This window comes from Ictidomys tridecemlineatus, chromosome 13 (genome assembly GCF_052094955.1).
Source record: "Ictidomys tridecemlineatus isolate mIctTri1 chromosome 13, mIctTri1.hap1, whole genome shotgun sequence".
Classification (NCBI taxonomy): domain Eukaryota; kingdom Metazoa; phylum Chordata; class Mammalia; order Rodentia; family Sciuridae; genus Ictidomys; species Ictidomys tridecemlineatus.
In genome coordinates this window covers 100,094,083-100,122,034 of record NC_135489.1, presented here as the reverse complement: position 1 = coordinate 100,122,034, position 27,952 = coordinate 100,094,083, and the positions used below count along the sequence as shown (strand labels likewise).

At 52.6% G+C, this 27,952-nt stretch overlaps 1 protein-coding gene across 5 annotated transcripts in view; it reads right to left on the bottom strand.

The window, feature by feature from the left end:
• LOC101954706 (E3 ubiquitin-protein ligase RNF213) overlaps window positions 1-26,420 on the bottom strand; it is a 105,130-nt gene extending 78,710 nt beyond the window's left edge. For 3 of the 5 annotated variants that reach the window (XM_078030678.1, XM_078030679.1, XM_078030681.1), the window contains exons 1-11: window positions 26,251-26,420; window positions 19,314-19,480; window positions 14,645-14,788; window positions 9,132-9,569; window positions 8,764-8,886; window positions 7,989-8,161; window positions 7,584-7,739; window positions 7,074-7,282; window positions 4,467-4,750; window positions 3,660-3,919; window positions 2,074-2,271 (exon numbers count right to left, since the gene is read on the bottom strand). In XM_078030678.1, the coding sequence (XP_077886804.1) occupies window positions 2,074-2,271; window positions 3,660-3,919; window positions 4,467-4,750; window positions 7,074-7,282; window positions 7,584-7,739; window positions 7,989-8,161; window positions 8,764-8,886; window positions 9,132-9,569; window positions 14,645-14,788; window positions 19,314-19,433 (2,105 nt within the window). In that variant the 5' untranslated portion in view covers window positions 19,434-19,480; window positions 26,251-26,420. Of the gene's footprint in view, window positions 1-2,073; window positions 2,272-3,659; window positions 3,920-4,466; window positions 4,751-7,073; window positions 7,283-7,583; window positions 7,740-7,988; window positions 8,162-8,763; window positions 8,887-9,131; window positions 9,570-14,644; window positions 14,789-19,313; window positions 19,481-26,250 lie in introns of those variants that run through there. The other 2 variants (XM_078030680.1, XM_078030682.1) reach the window with 2 other exon arrangements.
• Between the last annotated feature and the right edge of the window lie 1,532 nt (window positions 26,421-27,952).

Here is a 27,952-nt window from a genome sequence, read left to right as displayed (position 1 = left end):
TGATCCACTTGACTTGGTTTCCCGAGTCTCTGGAACTTCAGGACTGTGCCACCACACCTGGCTTAAAAGTTATTTTTTTTAATGATAGTACGCTCAACCTGAATTTTACCATTTCAGCCATTCTCCAGAATATACAATGTGTCAATGACATCACATTGGCACACAACCAAACTTAGGACCCTTTTCATCTTGCAAAACTGAAACTCTATCCTCATTAGAGACTAACTCCCCTCCTCCAGCCCCTGGCAAGCCACACTACTCTTTCTCTGAGTATGAAGATGCTAGGGACCTCAGGGGTGGAATCACATGGTAATTGTCCTTCTGAGGTCTGCTTTGGTGTTTTAGCTCAATGTCCTCAGCACAGGTCTGCACTGCAGCATGTGACTGAGCCTGCCTCCATGCCAAGGCTGAGCACCCTGTACCAATGCCACCTCTCCCTCCTCCAGGCACCCTTCCACAGTGCCCTGGATTCAGTGAGTCTTTTCCCCAGCTGCCTTGGAGAAAGTCTTTCTTTGGTGCCCTGCAGCCTTGACTGTGCCAGATGTGAATGGCCTGCCCCTGTTCTGCCTGGAGACTGCAGGCTCTGTGAGACGGTGCTCTCTGTCCTGGGAAAATCAAGAACCATCCTCCCTCTTTCCTCTGGCCTCTTTCTCCTCTTTTCTCACCTGGTTTTCACTCACAGACCTCAGAAGCTCTGTTCTTTTCTTTTCCCATCTGCAACTTCTCTGTGTGAGCATGACATTTCTTTCTTTCTTTCTTTTTTTTTTTTTTTTAGAGCATGACATTTCTATTGCCCAGTCCTCCGGTTCGTGGCCCCTTCCCCCTGCTGTTTCCAGGCTGCTGCTGAGCCATCAAGAAGAGTCTCCATCTCCACTCCAGGTGTTGTCTGTGGCCTTCCCACTCAGCTATTTTCTTAGTACCTATGGTTTCCACTAATCTTCTGAAATTCCCCATCTGTTTGTGACAGATTGTCCACTTTTTCTGAAGGTCCTCTTCAATACTCCTCCCAGTTGTTCTTTTTAAAAATATTTATGTGTTTATTTTTTAGTTGTAGTTAGACCCAATACCTTTATTTTATTTACTTATTTTTATGTGATGCTGAGGATCAAACCCAGGGCCTCACATGTGCTAGGCGAGTGCTCTACAGCGGAGCCATAATCCCAGACCCTTGGTGGTTGTTCCAAACACCCTCCCTGAATCCCCCCACCTGGGCCGTCTATGTGTTTCACACCCTAATTCCTCCCTGTGCAGCAGCTTCTTCTCAGGTCAGGAGTTATGAGGGAGAGGAGCCAGGGCTTTGCTGTAGCTTTAGTGAAACTCAGTTCATGGAAACTTCCCATCCTTTGACAACAGAGCCACAGTACCCCTGGCAGAAGCCAGAATCTGAGCATCCATAGCAACTGGTTCCTATCTCCCTCTTCAGACTTCAGCAAGCTCTATGCATCCACATCTTGGGAACAGTGACTTTTCCAATTTTCAGTCCCTCTCCCCACTGGATGGCCACTGTCTTTTACACAGTGCAAGGCCCAGTGATCCTATGGTCATTGTCTCTGTACTCTTGCCCACCAAGACTTCCACACTCTATGAGGCCTGAGCCTCCCACCCACGGGGCAGCGCACCACTCTCACAATCAGAGAGCAGACTGTGGAAGTCCTCTGCTTCTCCCAGGCAGTTCTCTGGCCTGAGCCTTATGGCCAGCAAAAGGAAGATCTTGCTCAAAGCTCTACCAAAAATGCACTCACCACCCCCAACGCCAGCCAAAAGGCCAAGGTCAGAGGCCATGAACTAAGGTTTGCAGTACTGGGGGTTGTGTCCTGGGACACACAGAGGTGAGTAAACCTACATTAATACAGTTATACGAGAAAAGACCGCCCAGGGCAGTGGCCATGCCTGTGATCCCAGTTGATACAGAGACAGGAGGATCACAAGTTCAGGCCAGGCCAGGCAACTTAGCAAGACCTGTCTCAAAGATTGAAAATTTAAGAAAAGACTGGGGATGTAGCTCAAAGCGGCAAAGTGTTAAAGAATCATTATTCTAAGATGCGCTTATATAAATGCAGCTTTACAACTTACTCATTTAGCCAATTTTCCTGAAACTGAAACAAGGAGATTCCGTTGAGGCCAGCCCAGATGTCCTCAGGCTGGCTCACAAAGTCCTTTCTTGGAGGGGCCAGCTGCATACAGTAGTGCAGGACAGGGAGGATGCCCAGCCAGTCGACGACTCTAGCATCTATGCACATTTGGCACAGGTTGACCAAGTACTCTTGCCATCTGGGAGGGAACCAAGACCTAATGTGAGCTGTGGTTGGCAGTGTCCGACCTGCCCTGTGGTCTGATGTCCCAGGAGGGAAAGGAAAGCTACTTGCATCCAGCAGAATCATTATTCCAAGGTGTGGCACACCTAGACCAAGTCCCAGACCAGGAAACACAGGGAGACAAGAGGGGAAAGAGACCTGGCACTGCACTGGGATTGATCCCAGTGCACCAAGACATCACGAATCCCAACAGACTCCCACTGGGGTCATATCCACCCACACCACACAGCTGAGGAATTGGGGCCCTCAGTTTCCAGCCAAGAAATTCACACAGGGCCTAGGATTTGAACCAGGTAGTCTGGCGATGATAGACCTAAACACAAAGCAAACTTTAAAAAAAAATTTGAACCCAGGGATACTCTACCACTAAGCTACATCCCCAACCTTTTTTATTTTGAGACATGGCCTCCCTAAGTTGCTGAGACTATCCTTGAACTTGTGATCCTCCTGTCTCAACCTCCTGAGTCTGTGGGATTACAGGCATGTGCCACTGTGCCCAGCTACAAAGCCACTTTTTAAAAGGAACAACACATGGTGTGTGTCCCACAGGTACAGAAATAGATGCTTCTTCCTTCTCTCACACCCCCGCACAGCTGTTTGGAGATTTCCTAACCACTGTCACCCTTTCACAGAGGGCACAGCAACTACCTGGGTCTTTAAAACTTAGGAAACCCACAGATGCTAAGAGCTCAGAAAAGGCCACCGGATGTTACCCAAGCTCAATCCAAACAGAAGCGGAAGAGACCCTGATCCTCTGAGCACAGCAGCTCAGAAGAGGTCTCCGCAACCACATGAAAGGCCATGGCTGACAGCAGGGGCAGTGTGCTTCCAGAGCTACCAGCACAGGTGGAGCAGCAGGGACAGCATCCCTGTGGGTCCTGCAGCTGTCCTGGTGACACCTGCAGGCAGGCCTGGGCCCCAGTGCTAAGGCGTGCTGAGTGGGCAGAGGAGGGGCCCCCAGGAGCACTCTGTCATGCACTTTATGTCACTCATTTATTTTTCCAGATGGGGTTCCACTAAGTTGCCCAGGCTGGCCGTAAGCTCTTGGGCTCAAGCAACCCTCCTGCCTCAGCCTCCCAAGTAGCTGGGATGACAGTGCCGCCATGGTTCCTGGCCCATGGTTCCTGGCCCTTTGGAGCTTTTTGAAGCCAGGGTATTCAGGAGAACACAGAATTTAACAAAACTAGCAATGACACACGTGCCACGAAAGTGACAGGAGCAGGTGGTGACAGGACTGTGTGCTCAGACTTTCTCTAACAAGCACTTATCTCTATAACCAGATAAAAATCATGATAAATGGCTACGAAACTTCTAACCAAGAAACAAAAGGAACCACTAGGATACCTCTCAGATGTGCCCAGGATGTGGTGGAGTTCACGGTGTAGGACATCTGGAGAGCAGGTGCTGGGGCAGAGGATGGAGCACAGTGAGGTCAAGTCACCTTCCGACAAGCAGAGTCTGGCATTTTCCACCAGGAAAAGGAGGACCAGGCCCATCCTCAGTCTGCTCCTCACAGGCCAGCCTTCAGGCAGGGCGTCCCCACTCTTTCCTTCCAGAAACGGTTCAATCTGCTTTTTCAAACACTCCCACAGGTGTTCCTTCACCTGGTGCAGGGGAAAGAAGAGGCACAGCCATGGAGTGCATGCCCTGGAGGCTGGAGAACCCTCGGGCAGGGGATCAAGGCCCTGAGACAGGGGAGTTCTGGGGAGGGCCCCATCTCCCTCGCCTCCCCAACTCCCAGGTACTCTGAGGTTCTGGGACAGCAGAAGCACATGATCAGTCCCAAACCCTGCAGTGAGGTGGGTCTGGGAGACCCCTGGATGCTCTTGAGAGCTCAATGTCAAACTCGGAGAGAGCGCCTTCTCTGTATCCAAGCCACAGTGTGGCTGAAGGGGCAATGATGGGCTCCACCCTTTCTTTCAACTCTGCCTAGTCCTGGAAAAACTCAAGATCAGTGCTGGGAGTGAGGCTCAGAGGTGCAATCAGGAGGAGGGACATGGGGGCGAGGGATTCCCAAGAGGTGGAGCAGGAAAAGAAGGGATGGAAAGATCCTCCTGCCCCTCTGCAGCTGCCCCAGTCAGTCACAGGGTCTCATTACCAGTAGTAGGTCACCCACACCAGAGCTGCTGGTGACCGGGGGAAGCCTGATACCTCCTCCTCTTCGAGGCCCAAGCTGTGCCAGGGCTGTGCTTTCCCTTCATAAATCATAGGCATTCGGACAACAGAGTAAAACTGCCGGAACTGGGTGAAGAAGTTCTGCAGGTTGACGAGGTTCCAGGTCTGGAGGTTGCTGAAGATGCGGCCCAGCATGATCTCAGCTGCTATCATCTTCCCCTTCACCAGCTCCTTCTTCATCTTATTAGTGAAGAGGTTCTGAAATTTCTGGAAGGTCCCAGGAGGCTTCATGCAAATTATGTCATCATATTGATGCCAGTCTGTGGGTGATAGCAAGAAAAAAGTCACATTTAAGATCTCAAAACCCACCAATCCAAGGTACCACCTAGGAAGACAGAAACACAGGGGAGGAGCAGGCACAGTGGCACATGTCTGTAATGCCAGTGCCTTAGGAGTCTCAAGCAGAATCACAAGTTAGAGGTCAGTTTCAGCAACTTAGGGAGGCTCTATCTAAAAAATAAACGTAAATAGGGGAGCACAGTCAGAGGATAAAAGGAAGGAAGGAAAACAAGAGGACTCTGGAAAACTGAGGTGATCAGAGCTCACTCCATCAGCTACCATGGCCCTAGCTCTAGAGACAGAAATCCTAGAAAACCCACAGTGATGAGCTTAAAACCAAGTCTCTGCTTAGCAATGCAGTTCAGCAAGCCTGGTAAAAGCTTTAAACATGACCATATGCAGGATAAACATTTATAACAAAAGAAGGGGGCATGGGGTAATCAATGATGGTGGAATGTGGTGATCATTACTATCCAAAGTACATGTATGAAGACACCAATTAGTGTGAATATACTATGTATATAGCCAGAGTTATGAAAAACTGTGCTCTCTATATATGTAATAAGAATTGTAATGCATTCTTCTGTCATAGATAAATTTTAAAAATTACATTAAAAACATTTATATTAAAACTACATCTCTCACTAGCAACTGAGTTTCCTGTTCTGGTAAATGACTTCAGGGTACATACTGGGAACAGCAATCCCCACCCCAAAGAGGGTGGTGCAGATTACCCGGCAGACACAGAGCCACCAGCAGGTGCCCACTACAGGGAAAGGGCTGAATTCAAGTCTGCTCTGAGATCCACCTGCAAGAGACACAATTATAGACCTAGAAAACCCAGTGATGTTAACTGTAAAATAATTAGAAAACAAAAGTGGTTAGCCAACACCATGGTGCATGGCTATACTCCAGGCAATTTAGGTGGCTGAAGCAGGAGGGTAGCTGGGCAACTTAGCAAAACCTGATTCAAAATTTAAAAATGAATAAAAGAGCTGGGGATCTAGCTCAGGGGTAGAGCCTAGCATGCACAGGCCCTGGTTCCATCCCCAGCAATGTCAGAAAAAATAAAAAGAAAAAAGAAAGAAAGAAAGAAAAGAAAAAAAAAAGACTGAAAACTTATAAGATGGACAGAGACACAATGATAGGCACAATGATGTCTGCCTGTAATCCTATCGACTCCAGAGGCAGAAGCAGGAAGACTGCAAGTTCGAGGTCAGTCTTAGCAACTTAGGAGGCCCTAAGCTACTTAGGGAGATTCCCATCTTAAAATAAAAAATAAAAAGGCCTGGGGATATGGCTCAGTGGTAAAGCACCCTTGGGTTTCAATCCCTGGTACCAAAAAAAAAGCCCTATGAGTAGAAAGACACACACAAATAGCAGTGAAATATTAAGACAGGTGCTGAGCAGGACTCCTGAGGCCCAAAGCAGGCTCTGTGCACACTGCTATCCCATTAGTTGGCCCTGCCACCCCAGCTCTACCCTGTCCCTGCCAGGTGACAGTTGGCCAGGGTTCATATGCTAATTCAGGCATGGTCTCCTCTGGAGCTTCTCCTGACCCCACTCCAGCCCCTCACTTTGTGGGACTTGTCAGAGCAGAAACTCCATCTTTGCTTGTGGAATTACCTGATGAAATCCAGTCTTGCCTAAAAGCTGAAGTCCTTGGGGTACACTATTGTCATTAAAAATTACGTGCATAGTCAGGTGTCCTGGTGCACCTGTAGCCACTCAAGAGGATGAGGCAGGGGGACCCCTGGAGCCCAGGTGCTTGAGGTCAACCCAGAAAACATTTTTTTAAAAAAATCCTTGGCCCCGGGGGGAGCTGAGGACCTGGCTGGGTGCCCAGGCAGGTCTGGACAACCAGTAGCTGCAGAGAGGGTCACAGACAAAGAGCTGCCAGAGGGCCTGAAGAGGTGCAGCGGGTTCTTTCCAAAGATTCAGCAGGTCGAATGTGGAAGCCACCCAAGTGCCACCAGCAAAATGTGACAAGGACAAATAACAGAGGCCCACAGGAAGGCTCTCAACACATTGTTCTGCTTCCGGTCACCACCTGACCGCCTCCAGCAAGGGCCAGCCAGCAACTCCCTGTTCCGTGCTTTGTCCCAGAATCTGCCCGGGACCCGGGGCCCACTCTGCTCACAGTCCCAGCCCTTCCTCTGGCTTTGTCCTCTCTCCTTCCCACTTTCTCTCTTGCATAACCACAGCTGGGGCAGCACACAGCAGAGGACCCATGCAGACCAGGTCGTCTGCTCCGCAGAGCAGCACCCAGGCCAGGACACAGGTGCCACAGGAGAGGCTCTGTACCTCTGGAGCACAGGAGGGAGGACTTGACACACAGGCAGCGGTTCACGTGCTCGCCTGCCTTCTGCGGCTGCTCGTAGATGTACTCGTACTCCACAGAGCTGCGGCTGCGGCCACGGTGAAGGACGTACTTGTAAGGAATGGCTCTATCCAGGCTCTGCCTGGGAATGACAACGCTGCCCTCGATGAGGGATCCGTACTCATGTAAGTCCCTGCAAATCAAAGTACACCGGCTAGTGGCCAGTTATCTGGAAGTATTATCTCAGAAGATTTAGGTCTCAAATACCAAGAACACAGACCTAAAGCTATAACGAACACTGACCAAGACAGCATGTCTAGAACAGGGCAGGGCTTCGTTTCCAGTTAGGACAGAAAAAAGAGCCATGGCAAAACGAGACTGAGAAATGCATGCTGGGATATCAAACACACACTCACCCAGGAAGCAGGGCCACCTCAGGGACTCACTGGTCACCTCTAACACACATTGGAGGTGCTGGGGGACCCGGGACTCACGCAATGAAGTACATCTTGCAAGCGTCACTCCACTTGGGCTGTCCGAGCTCTTCTCCTCCCCTGATGAACACCGTGTGGAGCTCAGGGTCGAAGGTGACATGCTTGGGGATGATGGCGTGGAAGTGCACAGTGATCCCCTCCTCGGGCTTCAGCCAGCTGGAAGAGGGAAGGAAGCACTGTGGTCACCAACTGCTCCTGGACAACCTACCTCCTCTTTCTCTGCTGGTCATTTTCACCCCTGGCTGCTGCCCATCACAAGCGGCCAAGAAGTGGAGAGGAGGGTGTGAGTCCCTGGCCTGGCCAGCCTGCCTCCTCTGCAACCCCTGGACTGAACTCATCACAGGGGCCCTCAACAGGCACGGATGGCCTCCCTGTGCCCTGGCCCTGGGCGGGGTGGCCTGGTACCTCACGGGGACGGCCTTCGCACTGGCTTTCTGATTCTTCTGCTCCTTCTCCTTGGTCACAGCAGCTGTATAATTATCGTCACTCCCTTCTGGCTTCCTGGGGTCTTTGGGCTCTGAGTTGTTTTCACCTGGTTTTTCTCCAGGAGCAGCCAACCCGTCCTTGGTCTCACCCTCCTGAAACGAGCAACCAAGCCCCAGCCTGAAAGACTGCCCCTCAGCCATGCATCTCACAGCAGCCCAGGTGGACGGTCCAGTCCTTCCAGTCCACTCCCATGGCCTCTCAGGACCCTTCCCTAACCTTGCCTGGGCCTCCTCCCTCTCTCACTCCTGAGCACACTACTTCCTTCCACTGAGAGCAGGCCGGCACAAGACACCCTCGGGCCTGGGCATGCCAACGCTTTCATCTGAATGTGTCCCCAGGGACTCCAAAGCTCACCCCTCACTCCTTCTAGCCTCTGCTCCCCCAGCAACTCCCTTGAAGCCTCACCAGCCTCCCTGGCTGAGGAGCCACCTTCCCCCGTGGCACCAACCAGCATTCTCCTGGGGATCCTCCTGGTACCCCCCACACTCTAGTTTTTCCCAGCTCACTTCTTGGTTCCTGGTTTGGCCTCAGTTTTCCCCCCTCCAGCAAGTGAGCTCCCTGAAGGAAGGCTTGGTCTCCTTCGCACTGTCCCTAGCTCTCCCCAAACATGTGCCACATAACCAGACTGAAGATGGGCAGGTGACAGGTTGGAGCAGGGATGTCCCCCAGGCCCACCCTGGTGGGAAACCTGTACCTGGCAGTGTTCCTTGGAAGCAGGGGGACTTGCCGGCAGCTCATTTGCTGACTGAACCTTATCTTTCATTTCTTTCCCAGCCCTGTTAACTGGATTATCTGGCTCAGCTGTAGCGTCAACTCCCTGGAGGAAATAAAGACCCCAGACTCCCTGAGCCACAGAGACAAATGAAGGCTGCTCTGTCCCAAGGGCTTAAGATCAGCATTGGCCTTAAACTTGAGTGTGAGGCCAACAGTCCCTTCCTGCCCCCCACCCCCAGGGAGCAAGTCCCAGCTGCCCTCCTAGCAGGAAGCATTGTCTCACCCACATGGCACACCAAAGGTGCTAGGGCCCGTCCTGTGCCCCCGCCACCACTCCCCAACACTTACCCCAGAAGCTGGGACCTCCACGTGCTGCCTGGCCCTCTGTGCTTCTTTCTGAGACTCAGAGTCCCCTTTGGATTCAGGCAGCGGGAGTTCCTGGGCAGCATCTTCAGCCTTACAGTGGGCTTCGCAGGTAGAGGTGGGCAGCCCAGACACCTTCTGGGAGAGGCCCCTGTCCCCAGAGGGCGTGGAGGTGTGGAGATCCATTTCTTCCGTGTGGTCCTGGGGTGCTGGCCTGCTCTGAGACACATCTCCTGTGGCTGCACCCCTGCACTGGCCAGCTGGACCAGCGTGCGGGGCTTGGCTTTGGGCCAGGGCTGCGTCCTGGGACCAGGGGTGTGAAGGTGAATTTGGACGCTGGGGAATGGAAGGCGATGGGGCCAAGGAACCCTGTTCTGAGGAAGCAGTAGTGTCCTGATTCTTCCTCCTTTTCTTCCTTTTGCTCTAAACAGGAGAGACATACCAATCTTACTTCTGAGGTTGACTACAACCTGTCCCATGTTTCCCTCCCATTTCCCCACCCCCAATTTCTCCAGTACAGCAAGCTTAGCTCTGCTGAACCACTTACATCTATCATCCCTGCAACTTCTTTATCAGGGACAGAACTTAATTAAGAAACCCAGGGTCAGGGGTGGGGTCCAAGGAGCAAGAGGCCAGGCAGAGAGCCTCGCAGGAGTGGCTGAGGATGTCACTGCGAGATCACTCTAGGACATTACAACATGCACGGGCTGTCCATGTGACACTCTTCATCGTATGTGTCACAAGCAGGAAAACCAGAATAAAGGAGAGGAGGAGACCGCAGAGTACTGAGGAACAGAGAGCCTCCTGCTCACCCAGAATGAAAGCCGACATCCAGCACATGATATCTAGCCTTGGGAACCAGGAACACTGCTTGTGAGTAGCAGGCTGCTGGGACCTGGCCCCAAGGGCTATGATGCTCTAGAGGAAGTGCTGATGGGCCACTGAAGGCAACTGGTTCATAAATCCCAAGCCCTGGCTGTATGTGGCGAGGCCCTGCCACCCAGAACAGCTGGGAGTGGACCTGTACTTGCCCCAGGGCCCCCGCTCCTGGGGTTAAGACATCAGGAAAAGGGAAGAACGTGAGTGCGTCTGTGTCTGGAATGTGCGGCCTCCTTCTGCGTCAGTCTGCAGCTTCCCCAAGAATCCTAGCTGACCTTCCTGCAGAACTGTCCAGATGCCCACAACAGCCCCCCAGGCACACAGAGGGCTCCTAGACTGACTGGGAGTCAGTGTCCACTGTGTGAAATAGAAAGACAGGGCTTAAGAGATTTTTTCTCTTCATGGTACTGAGGATGAGACCCAGGGTCTCACATGAGAAAGGAGATTTAATGAACTTTTTCATCTCCCAAGGGCAACCAGATCATCCAAGATGCTGTTAGCATGTGCAGTGACTCAGCAGTCTGGATGGGCCCCAGGGTCCTCACTTTCACAGGCTACCTGGAGGCCCATGCTGCCAGCCCAGGCGCAGTCGTGAGCATGAGATAGTGTAGCAACTGGTGATCCCCTCTCTGACACCTCAGGGTGCCCTGGAAGCCTCTGAGATGGACTAGACAGATCTGGGGCCCTTAACCTTAATGGTCTCCATCAGCATCCTGATGGTTCCAAGAAGATGCTGACCAGCACAGGCTTGGGGAGGGACACACCCCCTCAGCCCTTCCCAGAGTCCCTGAAATGTCAGCGCTTATCCCAAGTGGTGCTGCCTCCACACTGAGCCACTGAGTGACCTGGGCCTCTGTGAGGCACAAGGACCACGAGGGCATAAGGGCACAACAGGGTCCTGTCCTATGACGCTGGCAGCGTGATGGAGGCAGGTTAAGATGCATTATGCAACATTCCAAGGACAAATCCAGCCAGGAGGGCATGGTGGGTGGTCACAGGCCACCCTGACTCAGAGGCTTCCTGGAGAAGGTGGCAGCACAGGCTGAGTCTGGAAGATGCAGAAGCTCTAACCCAGCCTGATCTCCGTGGCCAGGACTCACAGGTCTTTGTGCACAAAGACCAGCCCTTCCTCCCTAGGCCTCCTGCTCACCTAGAATAGAAGCCAATGTCCAGCACAGGAAGACCCCCTGAAGCTCAGGCCTGCTTACCACCCCCACCCAGTGTAAGCAGCAGCTCTGGAGGTGAGTAGGGCCTGGACACAGGCAGTGACTGCAGCAACACCTGGGGGCAGCACTGAGTGCAGAACAACTGGACCAGACACCTCTGGGTGGGACACAGCAGGACACAGGCACATGGGAGCCAGAAGCCAGGGTGAGTGAGGACAGGTGGGCTTGGGAAAGTCACTCTGCCTCCTCAGCAAACACCTGCTATAGGCCTCTGCCTTAGGACAGGTGGAACATCAAGGCGGAGGTGACAGAGCAGGCCATGGGTAGGAGGCCAAGGCCTATACAGAAGCGTAGAGAGGCCAAGTCCCAGGGTGTGGTCCACACAAGGAATGGAGAGACTTCAACATCAACAAGGGGGTGCAGCATCAGGGATAGTGACAGGCAGCAACACAGACAGCAAAGGTGAGTCCTCATGAAAGTAGGCAGTGGGACATGAATGCCAAGGCAGGTGGGCAGTGAAGCTGCCTATGGAGGCCCAAGGGAACGAAGCTGACAGGTGGGTGCTTTGTGTTCCCCAAGCCCCCAGGGCCAGCTGGCTCATCCCTGTAGCAGGTAAGGGCTGTAAGGAGCCAGGGGTGGGCTTCAATGAGGACGGTGAGGATGGTGAGCTGCCCTGTCCCTGGCAGCTGCTTGGCACATCCTTCCAGCAACATGGCTACCAGAGCTTTGCTGTGGGAGGGCCTCCTGGCAGGGACATCCACCTGATGCACCTTTCCAGATCAGCTTCCTTGTTTGTGCAGACAATATGACAGGTAGTGTTTAGGGATAGGCTTCCACTAACAGGACCCCTGGCTTTAAGAAGCAATGGGAGCCAGGGGTGGGGGCACACACCAATAATCCCAGTGACACAGGAGGCAGAGGCAGGAGGATTGCCAGTTCGAGGCCAACTGTAACAACTTGATGAGGCCCTCAGCAACTTAGTGAGGACCTGTCTCAAAATGAAATGCAGGCCTGGGTTTATAGCTCAGTGGTGGAACGCTTGCCTCATATAAATGAGGCACTGAGTTCGATCCTCAGCACCACATATATAAATAAAATAAAGGTATTGTGTTCATCTACAACCATATATATATATATATGAAATATAAAAAGGGCTGGGGATGTGGCTTAGAGGCAAAAGCATCTCTGGCTTCAATCTCTGCTATAAGTAAATAAGTAAGTAAGTAAATAAGTAAGTAAGTAAGTAAGTAAATAAATAAATAAATAAATATTTTTAAATAGCCACTACCTGAAGATGGGCCAGCTGGCAAGGGAGTTGGTCAGGGAGCCAAGGGACAGGGTGCTGCACCAACCTTCTTGCAGATGCCATGGCCGCTGTGCTGCGCTGAGCCCTGGAGAGCATCCCACTGCCCTAGACCTGCAGCTGCTCCAGCCCACAGACTGCAGCACAGTCACATCCAGCCTCACCAAACACCACGCTGGCCAGGTGACCCTGGGGGCTTACATCAGGTGCCTTAGTTTCCCCATCTGTTACATGGGACAGATGTCCCTACATCACAGGGTCACCATGAGGTGACCCAGAGGGACAAAGCATCTCAAGAGCTGTGGAAAGCAGGGGACTGGGGCTGGGTCAGTATGCACAGAGGCACTTTAGGGCCACCTGCTGACAGCGCCAGGCACAGGGTGGGTGTGGGACCCATGTGGTCAGTGCCCCACCTCCTCCCTTTCCCTGGGAAAGGTCCCTACACCTCCCTGTTCTCACCCTGCACCCTGCAAGGCGAGTGGAGTCAGCTCTGCTCCAGCCCCGGGGTCAAGCCCTGTGGGCTCCTTCAACCACTGATTGCACCTCACGGCCACAGCAGGTTGAGGGCCAGGCTGGAGAGCCAGTCAGAGCCCAGGTGTGAGGGGAAGCTTTCCCTCTGTTCTGAAGGAGCATCCTTTGTCCCCTGGATGAAGCAGTGGGGCAGGGAGCTGTGGACACCATTATGTGACCAAGGGGCAGGATGGTCTGGAGTACTAGAGACACTGGCCAGAAAGGCAAAGAGGCAGTGCAGGCAGGCAGGGCCGCACCTGGACTTCACAGCTACCATCCAGTTGCCTAGATTGAGCCTCGTCTACAGCCTCAGGACTTATTGGTCATCTGAGCAATAAATTTCAGTTAACCAGTTTGAGTTGCATTTTTGGTAATTTGCAACCAAAAGATTTCTAATGGTTCAAATAATCAAACCTTAGATTAGGTTGTTTTCTCCTTACAGAAACAAAAACAAAGTCCAGATAACCCATGTCCCCCAGATAAAATGGATGCCAGCCTCTTGTGGACACTTGCAGGTCACTGCATGGCACAGAGGACCCCACTGTGGCCTGTCCTGACCCTCCAGGCCCATCAGAGCACACATTCTGCCTTGATATAAAATAACTGCCAGCTGCCCTCTAGGAGGGGAGTGGTCACAGGGAGGCACTCAGCAGCAGGCCCTGAAGAGGGCAGGCATGCTGGGGTGCGGCTTGCAGGTGCCCCAAGGAGGGCCTGCCTCTACCCTCCATGACACATCAGCTTGGAGACCACAGGAATTGCAGGGGTGGCCCAGGAAGACCCTCGGAGGGACCCCAAACAGTTCCTGGAAGACAACTGCCAGGGCAGGGCTGATGGCAAGTGACAGCACCCCTGTGGACCCAGACTCCTTTGGCCATACCTGGGAAGCAGTAGGTTGCTGATTTCCAATACAAGTATAATCTGAATCGCTAATGGAAAGAACTGCAGTGGCTGGAACTGTCTCTGAAGGGTGCTTCAGAAGGAAAGTCCACACTGGGCCTCCAAACTCACCAGGGCCCTGCCCAACCCATGGCAGCAGCTGCTCACTTAATTCATGTGAAACGGTGTGTGACCATGGTACTCAAAACAGCCACAGCTCTTTGGGAGTCACAGCATCCCCTGCAGGGGTGAAGCAGCCCTGCTTTCCTCATGTGCACAGCACCTTCATCACACAAGTGAGCTTCTCTTGCTTCTCTTCACGTGTGATGGTGAACCTGGAACACACCCAACCAGTGCTCTGGAGTTGAACACACCTGAACCAATGTTCAGGATCTGAACCCCAAGGAGCAGACACCAAGCTTCCTGCCACACCACTGGTATTTCAAGCACAGCCTGCTGATGGGCACAGGCCCAGCTTGGACAGCACCTGCCTTGTGAGAAGAGCCCTGGTGTGGCATAAAGGGACGTAAAGGGACGGACTTTCACAAGAAATAGCAGCTGGGAGTCAGGGTGGGCAGGCAGGATGTGCAGCACAGAACAGAAAGATGGCACCCCCAAAATGACCTGCCACAAAGACCAAAACCTGAGTGGGTGCAGACGCCTCACAAATGGCTTTGCTCCCAGCTCTGCCCTCTCAGTGGAGGTATGAGGGTGACTGGCTGGCGGGGCTGGCAGGAGGCTCTGCAGCCAGAAACACAGACTACCTGCTCATTGTCTGCCGTGAAGGTGTCCAAGACCTCGCACAGAGCAGCCCCCTCCGTTCTCCTCTTGCTGGGAAGGCACTGGGAAGCTGCTTGCTCACCAGGTATGTCCTCTATGGCATCTACAGAAGGTCCCGAGGCCACTCCCTGTTGAGACATGACCCCTTCAGACAGCACAGGGTCACCCACACACCCTGGAACCCCGCCTCATCCAGGCCCCGTCAGGGAAACCTCATGGAGCAGGGAAACCAGAAATCCAGAGCCCAAGGCAGCTGAGGCCAACAGGCAGGAAGGTGCAGGTGGGCAGGGCAGAAGTGTCCCCCAGGTGGGCAAATCAGGTCCTGGTCCCCTAGGCCTCCACCTGAACACCTGGGTCTGTACTTTCAACAAATGCAGCTGCAGAGGCACCAAAGGGAGCAGGTCAGCCCAGGCACCAAGGCTCAGCCAGGCACAGCCTCCAGAGCCTCCAGAGGCCAGGTGTGCCTCCACCAGGCAGCCTCAGGCAGCGTCTGTCAATCACGCCAGCAAACTCTGAGGAAGGAAAGCCACTGTGGGCCGAGGGCCACTTGGAGCCTCCCACCCCACCAGCTCAGGCCCCTGCTTGGTCTCTTCCCTCACTGCCAGAAGCACAAATGTGTGAGCCTCTGGAAGGACACAGAGCCAGCAAGCAGGAACCCACAATTCAGCATCCAGTGGCCACTGAAGAAAGGGCCAGGAGGAGGCTGGCCATCTCCCCCAAGGCCCTGTGGACCACAGGTAGAAGGACACAGTCAGCTCTGCTGGGGAAGGCTGATGAATGGCTGGTGGCTCCATCCTGGCTTCTGAGGTTCAGGCCACCCCCCCAGGCCCCGCCCACCCTCTGGGAATTTCAGGTCTGAGCTCAGAGACCTTCTCTCAACAGTGACACCAGCTCAGGTGAAGCAGGATGCAGGCTCACTGTGGGACTGGGAAGCCACTGCCCAGAGACACTTGTGGTGCTCACCTGTGCACCTGACTCCCAGTTTCTTTCAGTGTGGCTTCTGCACCTTTAGGCATGTGTTTTAAATAAATCTCCCGTGACAATACCACACACAGTGTGAAAATCATATAAAAATGGGCATTTGGGGGTAGTTCTGCTGGTGTTTTGAGGTATTGGGGCTGGAACCCAGGGACTCACACATACTGTAAAGTGCTCCACCCGGAGCCACATCCCTGCCCCAACCAAACATTTGAAAGTTAACAACTCAGAGGTCTTTAGGCCACTTACAATGTCATCAGTCATCACCTATACTAGGCTCCTACTTCGTCACCCCAAAAGCAACCCGTCTCTACCTCACAGTCACCGCCAACTCTGAGCTACTGATCTCTCTCTCTCTCTCTCTCTCTCTCTCTCTCTCTCTCTCTCTCTCTCTCTCTAGATGAGCTTGTTCTAACATTTCCTATAACAGACATTGCACAGTGTGTGCCTTGTACCTCAGGTTCCTTCTCTTAGCACTGGGTGTCTGAGGTGCACCCTCGTTGCAGTTTGGACATGTACACTTCCTTCTTTATACTGGCTGATTGATGTTCCACTGAGGAACACCTGGGTTGCTGTGCCGCTGGAGTGCCATGGCTCGGCTGCTCTGATGTATAGATAGGCATTTGTTCAAACACCCGTTCTCATTTCTCTTGGATACATACTTAGTGGAACTGCTGGGTCATATGGCCATTCTGAATTTAACTTTCTGATAAGCCGCCACATTGCTTTCCACAGTGGCTGCAGGACTTCATATTCCCTCCAGCGTGACACCACAGTTCCAGCTTCTCCACCTCCTCACCGACCCCTGTGATTTGACACTTCTTATCACAGCCACCCTAGTGTGTGTTAAGAGGTTTAACCTGGTGTGTCAAGAGGTTTTGCATCGCACTGAACCACCAATGTGTGCTGATGCCTTTCACTGGCTTGTTGGGCACATCTTTGGAGAAAAGCTTAGGCAACCCAGGCGTGGTGGTGCACAACTGTAATTGCAGCTGTTCTGGAGGCTGAAAGCCAGAGGACCACAAGTTCAAGGCCAGCCTAGGTGACTTAGTGAGACAGTCTCAAAAAAAATAAGAAAGGCTGGAATGCTGCTCAGAGGTCGTGTTGGTGTATTGTGTGGGAGGCCCTAGGTCCACTCCCCAGTATGAAGAAGGAAGGAAGGGGAAGGCAGGCTGTTTCAGGCAAGCCTTTTGTCCAGAATTAAGTCGGACTGTCTTTTTGTTGTTGAGTCATGAGTTCTTCATATATCATGGATACTAAATCCTTATCTGACACATGATTTACAAATACCTCTCCATTCCATTGGCTGCCTTTTCAGTTTACCTTGTCCTCTTCTAAATGAAAAAAGTTTTCATTTTGATGAAGTCCAATTTTTCTACTTTTTCCTTTTGTTTCTAGTGCTCTTGTTGCCACAATTAAGCAAGTTTTGTTAAACATTTGGTAACCAAATGCCAACTCTATGATATTCCCTCTAATTGAGATTTATTTCTGTAAAGTCATCAGTAATGTCTCCACCTCCACTTCTACTTTAGTTTCTTTGGCATCCTTTCTTATTTTTTTAAATATACATTTATTTATTTATTTGCCTTTCTATTTATTTATTTTCATGTGGTGCTGAGGATGGAACCCATATCTAGGCAAGGGCTCTACCACTGAGCTACAACCCCAGTCTGGCACCTTTCCCACTGGTGTGTTAGGATTGCACGGTATGATGGTGCATGCAATCCATAATGTGACAATATCATTTAGCCAGGATTCCTCCCCAGCAGTTCCCCTCTCTCCCCACCTCCCACCCCCACCTCCTTTTCTTCCACTGATTTCCCTTCAATTGCCATGAGGTCTGCCCCCACCTTACTTTCCCTTTTTCCTCTCTAGCTTCCACGTAAGAGAGAAAACAGGACCCTGTACCTTTTGAATTCTTTACATGTTATCTTTTTTTTTATTAGTCTAAAAGTTTATGGATTTTGTTGGTCTTTTCAAAGAATCAACCACTGGTTTTTTTCTCTAGTGCTTTTCTATTCTCTCCTTTGTTTATTTCTTTTTTAAAATACCTTTATTTTATTTATTTTTTTATGTAGTGCTAAGGATCAAACCCTGCATCTCACACGTGCTAGGCAAGCGGTCTACCACTGAGCCACAACCCCAGCCCCATCTCCTTTGCTTATTTCTGTTCTAATATTTAGTATTTCCTTCCTTCTTTGCCTTTGGTTTTAGTTGCTTCACCTTTTCCTAGTTTCTTACGGTGTGAAGTTGGAATCAGACACAGGGCTCATGTCCTCAGTCCTTTCTTTATTCTCTCTCTCTCTCTCTCTCTCTCTCTCTCTCTCTCTCTCTCTCTCTCTCTCTCTCTCTCTCTGCCACAGGGTCTCACGAAGCTGCTGAGGCTGGCCTTGAACTTTGGATCCTCCTGCCTTGGCCTCCTGGTCACTGTGATTACAGGTGTGCACCACTGTGCACAGCTATGGTTTCCTGGCTATTGCTCCTTTTTTTTTCTTACACAAAGATTCTTCAACTTACTCTGTGAAGGCTTAAAAAGACCCTCATCCTGCTGAGCACTGCAGCATTTTTAATCACCACCCCTGAGTGTCTCCATGGTGACTCTCACTTGAAGGTTCACCCAAGCCTTCAGTATCCCCCAAGGCCAGGTTTGTGTGGCCTTCCCTGCTGAGGAAGGGGTCACTCCAGGGGAAAGACACAACCGTACACCACACACACAAACACACACCCCCCACAGGCCCTGCACCCTGACACATACACACAAATCAACTCACTTCACACACACCACATATACCAGACACTACACACACACACACCCCACACCCATGCACCACGCACAGCACCTGCCCACATGCATGCATGGACCAGAGGACTCCAGCGTGTCACTGCCACACTCTGGGCCACAGAGCACCCCCTGCAAGGAACCTCACAAGCCAGCCCCAGCCCAGGCACAGAAAGCCACCGTCCCCTCTGAGCCAGGAGGAAGCCTAGGAGCAGGTGCCACACTCCGGGTGTCTGTGAGCTGGAGCTGAGCCAGGGAGCACACCTAGTGCTCCTGAACCCCTGCAGGGAGATCCCTCCCAGAAGCCTCCGGGGGCTCCAGCCAGGTCCCTGACCAAGCAACAATGCCCTGGTGTTTAACTCTCCCAGAGGCCAATGGGCCTCACCTCTGGGAAAGAGCCCCTGCCAGCCAGCGAGCACCCACACATGGGCCCTGTGGCACCACAGAGGGGCACCCAGCCCCTCACCTCAATACAGAGACCCAGAGAGAGCAGTACCCACAGCTGGCCCAGCCAGCAAGCACCCACACATGGGCCCTGTGGCACCACAGAGGGGCACCCAGCCCCTCACCTCAACACAGAGACCCAGAGAGAGCAGGACGCACAGCTGGCCCAGCACAGCTCCTGAGGCACACACATATCGGGTCTAGAGCTGTGAAAAGAAGGTGGAGACCCAGGGCCTGGAGCCAGTAGACACCTCTGGGGATGGACCAGACACTGAGGGCAGCCAGGTGGTGGCACTTCTGGGGCCAGCTGGACCTCTGTGCAGTAAGGTTGCAGGGGAAAGTCAGGGGGTGAGGCACACATGGTGGTGGTGAGGGTGACAGCCAGCCCAGCTCAGCCACCAGGGAAACACAGAGCAGGAGCAGGGACGGTGGAGGCAGCACGGCTCACTCACTCTTTGGATGGTCCAGGACCCCTCTTCAGAACTGGGCTCAGCTGCATTTTCCTGCAGATCCCTGGAGCCAAGGGACAAGCACAGTCCCCTGTCTTCCTGCAGCGCTTCCCTCAACTCCATCTCTTCCTCCAGGGATGGAGCCACCTAGGAGTTATTGTTCTCAGAATCTATACAGGCAGATGAAGGACAGGTCAGGTCAGGGAAAAGCAGGGAGCACGCAGAGGTCAGACCTGACCTCCCTCAAGGCCCTGCTGTGGTTTCGGCTACCAGCCAGGCAGGATGCGACCAGGGACTCAGCCCCAGCTGCAAAGGAACATCGAATCAGACAGAAAGAGGCTGGGCTGCCAGGTGCATGTGCCTATCATCCCAGCAACTGGGGAGGCTGAGATAGGAGGATTCCAACTGTGAGGCCAGCCTCGGCAACTTAGGGAGGTCCTGTCTCAAAATGGGGATGTAGCTCAATAATAGAGCACCTCTGAGTTCAATCACCAATACCAAGGAAGAAAGAAAGAGAAAGGGGTGGTGTAGGAAAAGAGAAAAAGAAAAGAAACGGGCACGGCAGGGGCAATGTCCACAGCACCCCAAACTCTGCAGCTCTAAAACAGAATCTGCCCTTTTCTTCCAGACCAGAAAAATCCTTCTCCTTCCTCAGGGGCAGGAAGCCCCAGTCCAGGCACCTCCCAGCGGAGGCCTGCCTCCCTTAGCCTAGCACTGCCCCATCCATCTACCCTCTGGTCTACCGAGAACCTTGTGTCACCAGGTATGTCATCTACACAGTGTGCACAAAGCCACTGAAGACTGCACACCTGAGTCTGAACTTCACCCTTCAAAGAATCTCTATTGTCAAATCTGGGTCTTGAGGACACCGGGCCATTTCAAGCCTGGTTTTCTTCCTGGAATGTTTTCTGAGCTGACTGCCCAAGGCCCAGGCCTGCCGGGCTCCAGGTGTTCCCTCCCCTAGCCCCTTCTCTCTTCCCTCTCCTTGCTCTTTTACCACTGCATCTCCTCCCTGCAAGGCAGGGGCCATGCAGACCTGGGGCCCAGAGTGCTGGAGGAAGAAGACCCTCGGGCCCATGAGCTGAAGGAGGCCCATGTGCAGGACTCAGACCCTATACCAAGACCACATGCAGGACTCAGACTGAAAAACGAGCCTCTACCTCAGAGCAAAGCCTGTCCAAAGAAGGGGCTTGAACTTTGGAAAGACCCACAGAGCACTCCTAGGTACATTCCCACCCTGCTAAGTTGTTTATCTACGAATAGCAGGAGAGATCTGCTGCGCCAGGTGTCCCTGACTCAAGTGGGGACCCATAGCAACCCCATAGCAGCCACCCATCAGCATGAGACAGGGAAATACCTGGGATGCCAGATGACACTCCCAATAGTTTATGGTGGTTGATAACGTGTTGGGAAACCATGTAGTTCAGCACGAACACCCCTCGTGGCTTAAACCAATCAGTTCAAACGAATCCTCCTCTTGTAGTAACCAATCACCCCTACTCAACTTGTTCCCGCCAGTGAATGTGCTAATCATGTTTAGAGTTGTTTTATGATTTTCCCGTGGTGTGGGATGATTTGCTAAGAGATGCTATGATGTCTGTGAAGTTCCTGCCTTCCCCAAAGAGTGTTTAAAACTGCTGCAACCCCTGGGCTTGGGGCCTCTCAGCGTCACTAGTTACTGTGTGCACGCAGAGGACTGAGCTAGCTCTCAATAAACACCTCTTTGCTGTTTACGTTGATCTTGGTCTCTGGTGGTATTTTGGGGGTCCCAAATAACAAGACCCTATACCAAGACCATGTGCAGGACTTAGACCCTATACCAAGTCCCTGTGGAGAGCTCAGACCCTATACCAAGGCCTCTAACTGCCCACACAACACATCGCCAAAAAGTTGGAAAACTCTACTCCCAGACCACTTCCCTTTGCACAGCTGACATTTAACAACAAGCCCAGGATTCTGATGGGCCTCCCTCCTTCTATGCCAGCTGGACAGGCAGCCCTAGGAAACCTAATCTACTCAGAACCTGACATCTCCCCTGGCCCCAGGGACAGACTCAGGGAGGGCTCCAGGGCTCCTGCTGGAGTTGGACACACACCCCCTCCTGGGGGGTCCATGACGGCAGGCTGGATGTTGGACCCTGGCCTAGAGTTCTGCCTCCAGCCTGAGGACAAAGCTGCCATATACAGAAGGGCAGGGCTGCAGGACCAGAGAAAGGAGCCAGAGCCCTGGGCACACCCAAACCCCTAAGCCAGGCCCTTGTTGGGCCAGCAGCTTTCCCTTCCCTTTCCCTTCCTCTTCCCACTCCCCATCCCATGGGGGGGTCTTTTCACCTGGCTGAAGAGACCTGGCCCCTAAACTCTGTTTGGCCAACCAGCTAATGGCAGTAACAATTTAGTTGGTCTAGGCCCTCCTTCCTCTAGTGACCTATATAGGTACTCTTCTGACCTCAAGCACAGTGACTTCCTGGCCCTCACCCTTTCACAGACCTGGGAACCTCCCCTGGAAGCATCTCCCCCCACCCCCATAAAACTCCTTTTGGTGCCTTACTCTTGTTCCATGGTTCCTGGCCTCCCGTGCCCTTTTTTGCTGTACAGCCCTGGCTTCCTGTGTTCTCCAACACAAACAGCCCCAAGGACTATAAATCTCAACAGGCAGTCCACCAAAAACAAATACAAGTGGCCATCTGATTTCCAAAAGACGCCTGGCTTCCCTGCTGTTGGAGATCATAACTGGAACCACAGAGCCACTTCTGACCACCCCACTGGTACCGCTGGTTACGAGTTCTGCTCCCCTACATGTTGAAGTTTGAACATTAGAGAAGCATGTAAGGCAGAGTTTATTTAGAAAGGAGTAACATAGACTTCTCCCAAGAGGAAGAAGGGGGCCATAGCTGGTATCCTGGTATCCCAGAAGTGAGGTTTCTGCTTTTTAAAATCTGCCCTAGGCTTTCTTTGTTCTTCTCTCTTCCTTTTATCTCTCTCCTTCCCCTGTGTGTGACTGGGCCCAGGAATGCTAGGTGGGATGGCCAAAAGGTGAGAAACAGCAGAAGGGGGAAGGGCAGGAGGGAACAGCCCAGGACACATTAATTAACAACCTTACAGCTCCCTATAGAGAGGGCAGCTCCTGGGACAGGTTACCTTAGCAATAGATTAGAGAAGGGGAAGGTTATTCATGAGGGTGGAGGAAGAGCTGAAGGAATTAACATTTCAGTCCTTCAGGGGACAGTCTTCAACTTCCTGGACTCACTCAAATTAGCCTCCTAGACCTGACCTGACTCAATTTACCTATCTATACTGACTGCCTGTCTAATTCTGGCTTCACCACTGGACTATGAACAAGATGGGGAGGGAGAGGGTGGGAGAGGAGATGAAACAGGAGGATCACAGGTCCAAAGCCAGTCTCAGTAACTTAGTGAGGTCCTTCTCAAAATAAAATATAAAAAGGGCTCCGGATGTGGTTTAGTGGTTAAGGACCCTGGGTTCAATCCCCAGGACCAGAAAAAAAAAATGTGTGGAAGTTCAAACCAGCTCACTGACACTAGACAAGTGCTCTGCTCCACCAGCCCGTGAAATGCTCCACTTTAAAAGATCCAAAGCAGCCTGGCATAGTGAAGCCAGATTTAAAGTTAGGTAGTTAGTGTAGTTAGGTAAATCGGGTCTAATATCGAGTGAAATCTAAAATGGAGGCTATGCTGGGAATGACTCAGGGAAAACAGGACAACTCATGGAATGTTAATGAAGTTCCCAAAAGGCCCTAGGCCAAAGTCCACCTGGAAGAAGTGTTAATGAACAGCCCCCAACAGATTTGGAGATAGCCCATTCCAGAGAAGTGATAAGCCCATCTCAAAAGTCCTTCCTGCCCTTTCGGCCCACCTGTGTCCCACCCCTCAGGCCTTTCCACCTACATTCCATCACTGAAAGAACTATAAAAAGAGGAGACAACCGCACTTCCACCGATTCCACCTTCTGGGTCCCCTTCTTCCTCCCGGAGAAGTCTTTTCTTCTGTCCTTTAATAAATTTCTAATCTCTACTCTGACCTTGCCTTGGCGTGCTTCTTTGGTGTTATTCTTCAATATCGGGGAAGCAAGAACTCGTCACCGGTCAACAGCGGTAACAATAGTGGCACACACCTGTAATCCCTCTGGGTTGGGGGGGCACTGAAGCAGGAGGATCCTGAGTTCAAAGCCAGCCTCCACAAGGGCAAGGCACTAAGCAACTCAGTGAGACCCTGTCTCTAAATAAAATACAAAATAGGGCTGGGGATGTGGCTCAGTGTTTGAGTAGCCCTGAATTCAACCCCCAATACCAATAAATAAATAAGAGAGTGAGAGAGAGAGAGAGAGAGAGAGAGAGAGAGAGAGAGAGAGAGAGATATCAAATGCCAAATGTACGTTATAATGATTCTGTTACAGTTGAAAAGGAAACACGCCAGGGCATAGTGCAGCAGGCTTTGCCAGCCCATTGTGTGGTAAGCACTGGGGCAGAGGGGAGCAAAACTCAGGGACCAGATACCACTGCCCAGGCCTCTTCCCCACCCAGTGGACATCTGCTCTGGGCCTCCTGGACATCCTGGGCTGGGCTTCCACTGGAACCCCCTGGGAGACCTCATGGGGGTGGGACCTTATTATCTGGCCTTCACCCCTTGTTAGATGGGGTCTCACCAACCCATGCCAGGGGCTCCGTGGAACCCCACCCACCCTGGGCCCCAGAGGCAAGGCTGCTCCTCCTGCAGGGAGCGCCCATCATCCAGGCTCCCAGCTGCACACTCCCAGCCTTCCAGGAGCCCTGATGCTCTATCTCCTCCATTGTAGAAACACACATCCTCCAGGAAAACACAGAATAAAAAAGAAACAGCTGCATGGACCTTGGTGCCTCCTCCAGGAAGCTCCCAGCATTCTGGCAGGAGTCCCTGCCTGGATCCCTGGGGACCTGGGGCAGGAAAGGGTGGCCCACCTCTCTCAAAGCCCATCCCCCACCCCCCACCCCCACCCCTGCCTCTGCAGAGACAGCACCTCCAGGCCTGGGTTCCTGGCAGAGCATCCCACAGCTGGCTCCCAAATTCCTGGGATTCCTACCCTGGTTCTGCGCAGATGGAACCACCTGAAGAACCTCCAAGTGGCTGAGAGGAGTGGCCTCCTCTGCTGAGGAGCCAAGCCCCCAGTTCCTGTTTCAGTTTCTATTGCAGTAAACAGAGTCAGCACCAGGCATGAGGAAGCCAGGGCTGGCACCCCTGCCAGGCTCTGGGGGCAGAGGGGAGCAAAACTGGACTCACTCAAATTAGCCTCCTAGATCTGACCTGACTCAGTTTACCTGTTGCCACTCTGCCCTCTCTCCCTACCTGCAGGGATGGGCACCCCCTGGAAGGCAGCCCCTGGTAGTGTAATGGATGGCTAACCCAGGCCTGGATATAAAATAATCTATAAAAACACTGCGATGAGAAGTAGTGCCTAGAAAGGGAGAGCTCTGCCCCTTTCCAGTCAGCCATCTCCAAGAAACCTGATTAACATACCCCTACCTTTTGCCTTTTGGATTATAAATAACTACCCCTGGGAATCCAACTACTCCCCTTTGAAGTGTAAACATCCCAAGTTCAGGCTCAGGGCCAAGGCTAGAGATTTGCCCTTTGCTGCTTCTCCTCTGATTCCTGCCCCCAGGATGGGAAGAATCAGCAGCTTTTGGTAAAAAGGCCACACATCCTTGTTCTCAGGCAGATTCCCCTTTATTCAGATTCTGCTGGCAAGTGGTTCTGGACCATCCCAGCCCCTCACCAAAAATGAAAAGAGGGGCAGGAGGCAGTGGCCTTTCAGGGAGGCCCTGCAGCAGGAGGAACCCTGGGTCACCACTTCCCTCAGGGTGCTGTGTTTGCCCCACCTGCCCTTCCTGGCCTCTGTCAGGGACCACCCTGTCTTGTCCCACCATTAATTTTAATGCTGGCCCCACAGCAAGCCTGTGAAAACAGTCTGGCACTGCTCATCACTCAGACCAGTACCCCTTTTCTCCCCTCAAACCAGACCAGCAAGACCTCAACCACAGTTCAACCTGCACTTGGGTTCCAGAGGGTTCAAAATCCTGTCTCTTGTTGCTAGCTGTGAGGCTGTGGGCAAGTTACTTAACCTCTCTGCTTCACTCTCAGCATCTGAAGGACAGGGATTTATGATAATGTCGTCTTTAGCACAATGCTGGGCACATCACAGCTTAGCAGCCTGGCTTTTTTAAACCCCTGAGACTGCAAACCCTCCCCTCCCAAGGCACCAGCTGGCAGATGTTCTTCCTGGTACCCAGGGTGGGGAGCCCTGGCAGGTGGCTCCACCATTCCACAACTCCATCTTCACAAACAATCTTCAGGCCCTGTGGCTGCTCGTGGCCACTGCCCCATCCCAAGGATCCACAAGTCCCAGATGCTCAGGGCATTCTTGGGGCTGAGGGAAAGCAGTGCTGCCCTCTGGGAGCTCTGTGCCCCATGGACTTTAGGGCAGCAGGACAGGGGCAGGGGAGGCACTTGCTCTATTCCGGCCATCAGCAGGGAAGGCCCATCTGACAGCTGGTCCCCTCCTGTCCCTCCACTGACAGCCTGGGCAGGCTGCGGGGACCCCTCCCAGGGCATTGCAAACCTACAGAGCCCTCCCCCTCCAGCAGCCTCAGACACCTCCCTAGATATCCTCTGGAGTGTCCAGAGCCTTTCAGCTCAGCCAGAGGCTTCTCATCCCCAAGGAGGACTAAACTCAGTTCCCTCAAAGAAAAGAGGCTGGAAACTTGAAGCAGGACAGGTGACTCCAGCAAAGAACCTCACAAAACTGCCTGAGGAAAGTGTCCCCTGGGAAGAGTTCTGTGGGGGGAGGATCAGGCCTCCCTGAGGCTACAAGCTGGCCCTGCTCCCATCTGCCTGGAAGGCACAGATGCCCCCATTCCCCACTTGACTCCAGTGCCCCTTGAGACTTGCCTGGTCCTTGGGCTGCAGGAGGCAGCCTCTTTCCACACTGGCTGCAGAACTTGGGTGCCGCCTTGCAGGAGACGTGTCTCTGGCTGGGGGATCCTCCAGCCCAGTGTCCCTTCCCCTGCAGGTCTGAAAGGAGAAGCAAGAGTTCCCAAGGCAGCAGCTACAACTGTGCCTCCTGTCATGTGACCACAGTCCCATTTCAGTTTCGTTTTCTGAGAAAGTGAGATTGCTGTAGCCAGGAAGTTCATTGGCCAATGGAAATCTAGCAGCAGTGTGTCTCCTGTGGCTGCTCAAGGCCACTGTTCCATCCCAAGTTACACTCTACCCTGGATCACCCTCCATCCAGAAGCCCCCCTCTGTCTCTGCAACCTCCCAGGGAGGCTAAGACTGCAGCTCAAACCACAGGCCAGGCCAGCTACCCATACAACCACTGAGAACTTGGGGGAGGTGGGCAGGAGACTCAGGTGGACCTGCAGCCAGGGAATAACCTTGGCCTAACACAGGTGACCCCCAGGCAGCCTGCAGAGCTGCTTGGAAAGTAAGCCTGGAGCCAGGTGCCATTTTCTGCCCGGGGGCCTTAGTATCTCAGCTGCTCCCTGAGAGAGGGGACAAGACAGCTGCCCCACAGGTGAGAGTTAAGTGAGTCTTACAGGGACATCTAAGCACAGGTGAGAGTTAGGTGAGTCTTACAGGGACAGCTTACAGCATTAGAGAGGTGCTAGTGGCCATGGTCACCTCTGGCTGAGCAGTGCCTCCTGCTAACAGGCTGGGGTCAGGGTTCCCAATAACTGGGGGACACTGTCATCTATGGAGGCCCACTCTTCTCCTTAACCAGATGGCATCCAACTGGGGAAAGGGTCAAGGTCAAGATGGCAGGCCTTGGCTCTGGCCTAACCGGTGAATCCCAAGGCACACCCACCTATCCACCACCCACTTCTGCTGGTCCTGCATTAAAAAGATGCAGAAGCAGTGGCTGCAGCTGTGGCACCTCACCAGCTGGAGGTACCTACCAGCTGCATGCAGACTACTTCTGCTGCAGCCCCTGCCCCTCTCCCAAAGTTCACCTACTACAGCCCAGCCCAGTTCCCATCATGCCCCCTTCCCTCCACACAGCCCCCTGAATCAAATACCACCAAGGTCTGGCAGTTCCTCACTCAGACACCTTCAATGATTCCCTCCCTGCTCCCCCAGGCTCCTTTCCACTGTAGAGGAGCAAAACACGGCTTCCCTCCACCCTTCTAGGTTCTTTAGCTGAGCTATGAATTAAATCAACATCAGACAGATTAACAGGAGGATAATTATGCACATTTGATTACATACCTACACACAAAATATGAGTTAAAGTTGGCCTTCACACAACACCAGAGCTACAGGAAAGGACAGAGCTTGGGGACTACTGGGGGTGGACATGGTTAAAAGAGGGCCAGATGGCTGGGGATATAGCTCCGTTGGTAGAGTGCTTGCCTCACATGCACAAGGCCCTGGGTTCAATCCCCAGCACCACAATAAATAAATAAATAAATAAAATAGAGAAAAGGTTATAAATATGCAATTTAAAAAAAAAAAAAAAACAAGAGGGCCAGGGTAGAACCATGAGATGAACGGAGATGGTGTCATTACATAGTTTCCCAGGTAATTGAAGCTGTCTGGGAGCAGCCCTCTTTACTAATGCAGATTTCCTTCACTGGGGGCAACTTCTCTTACA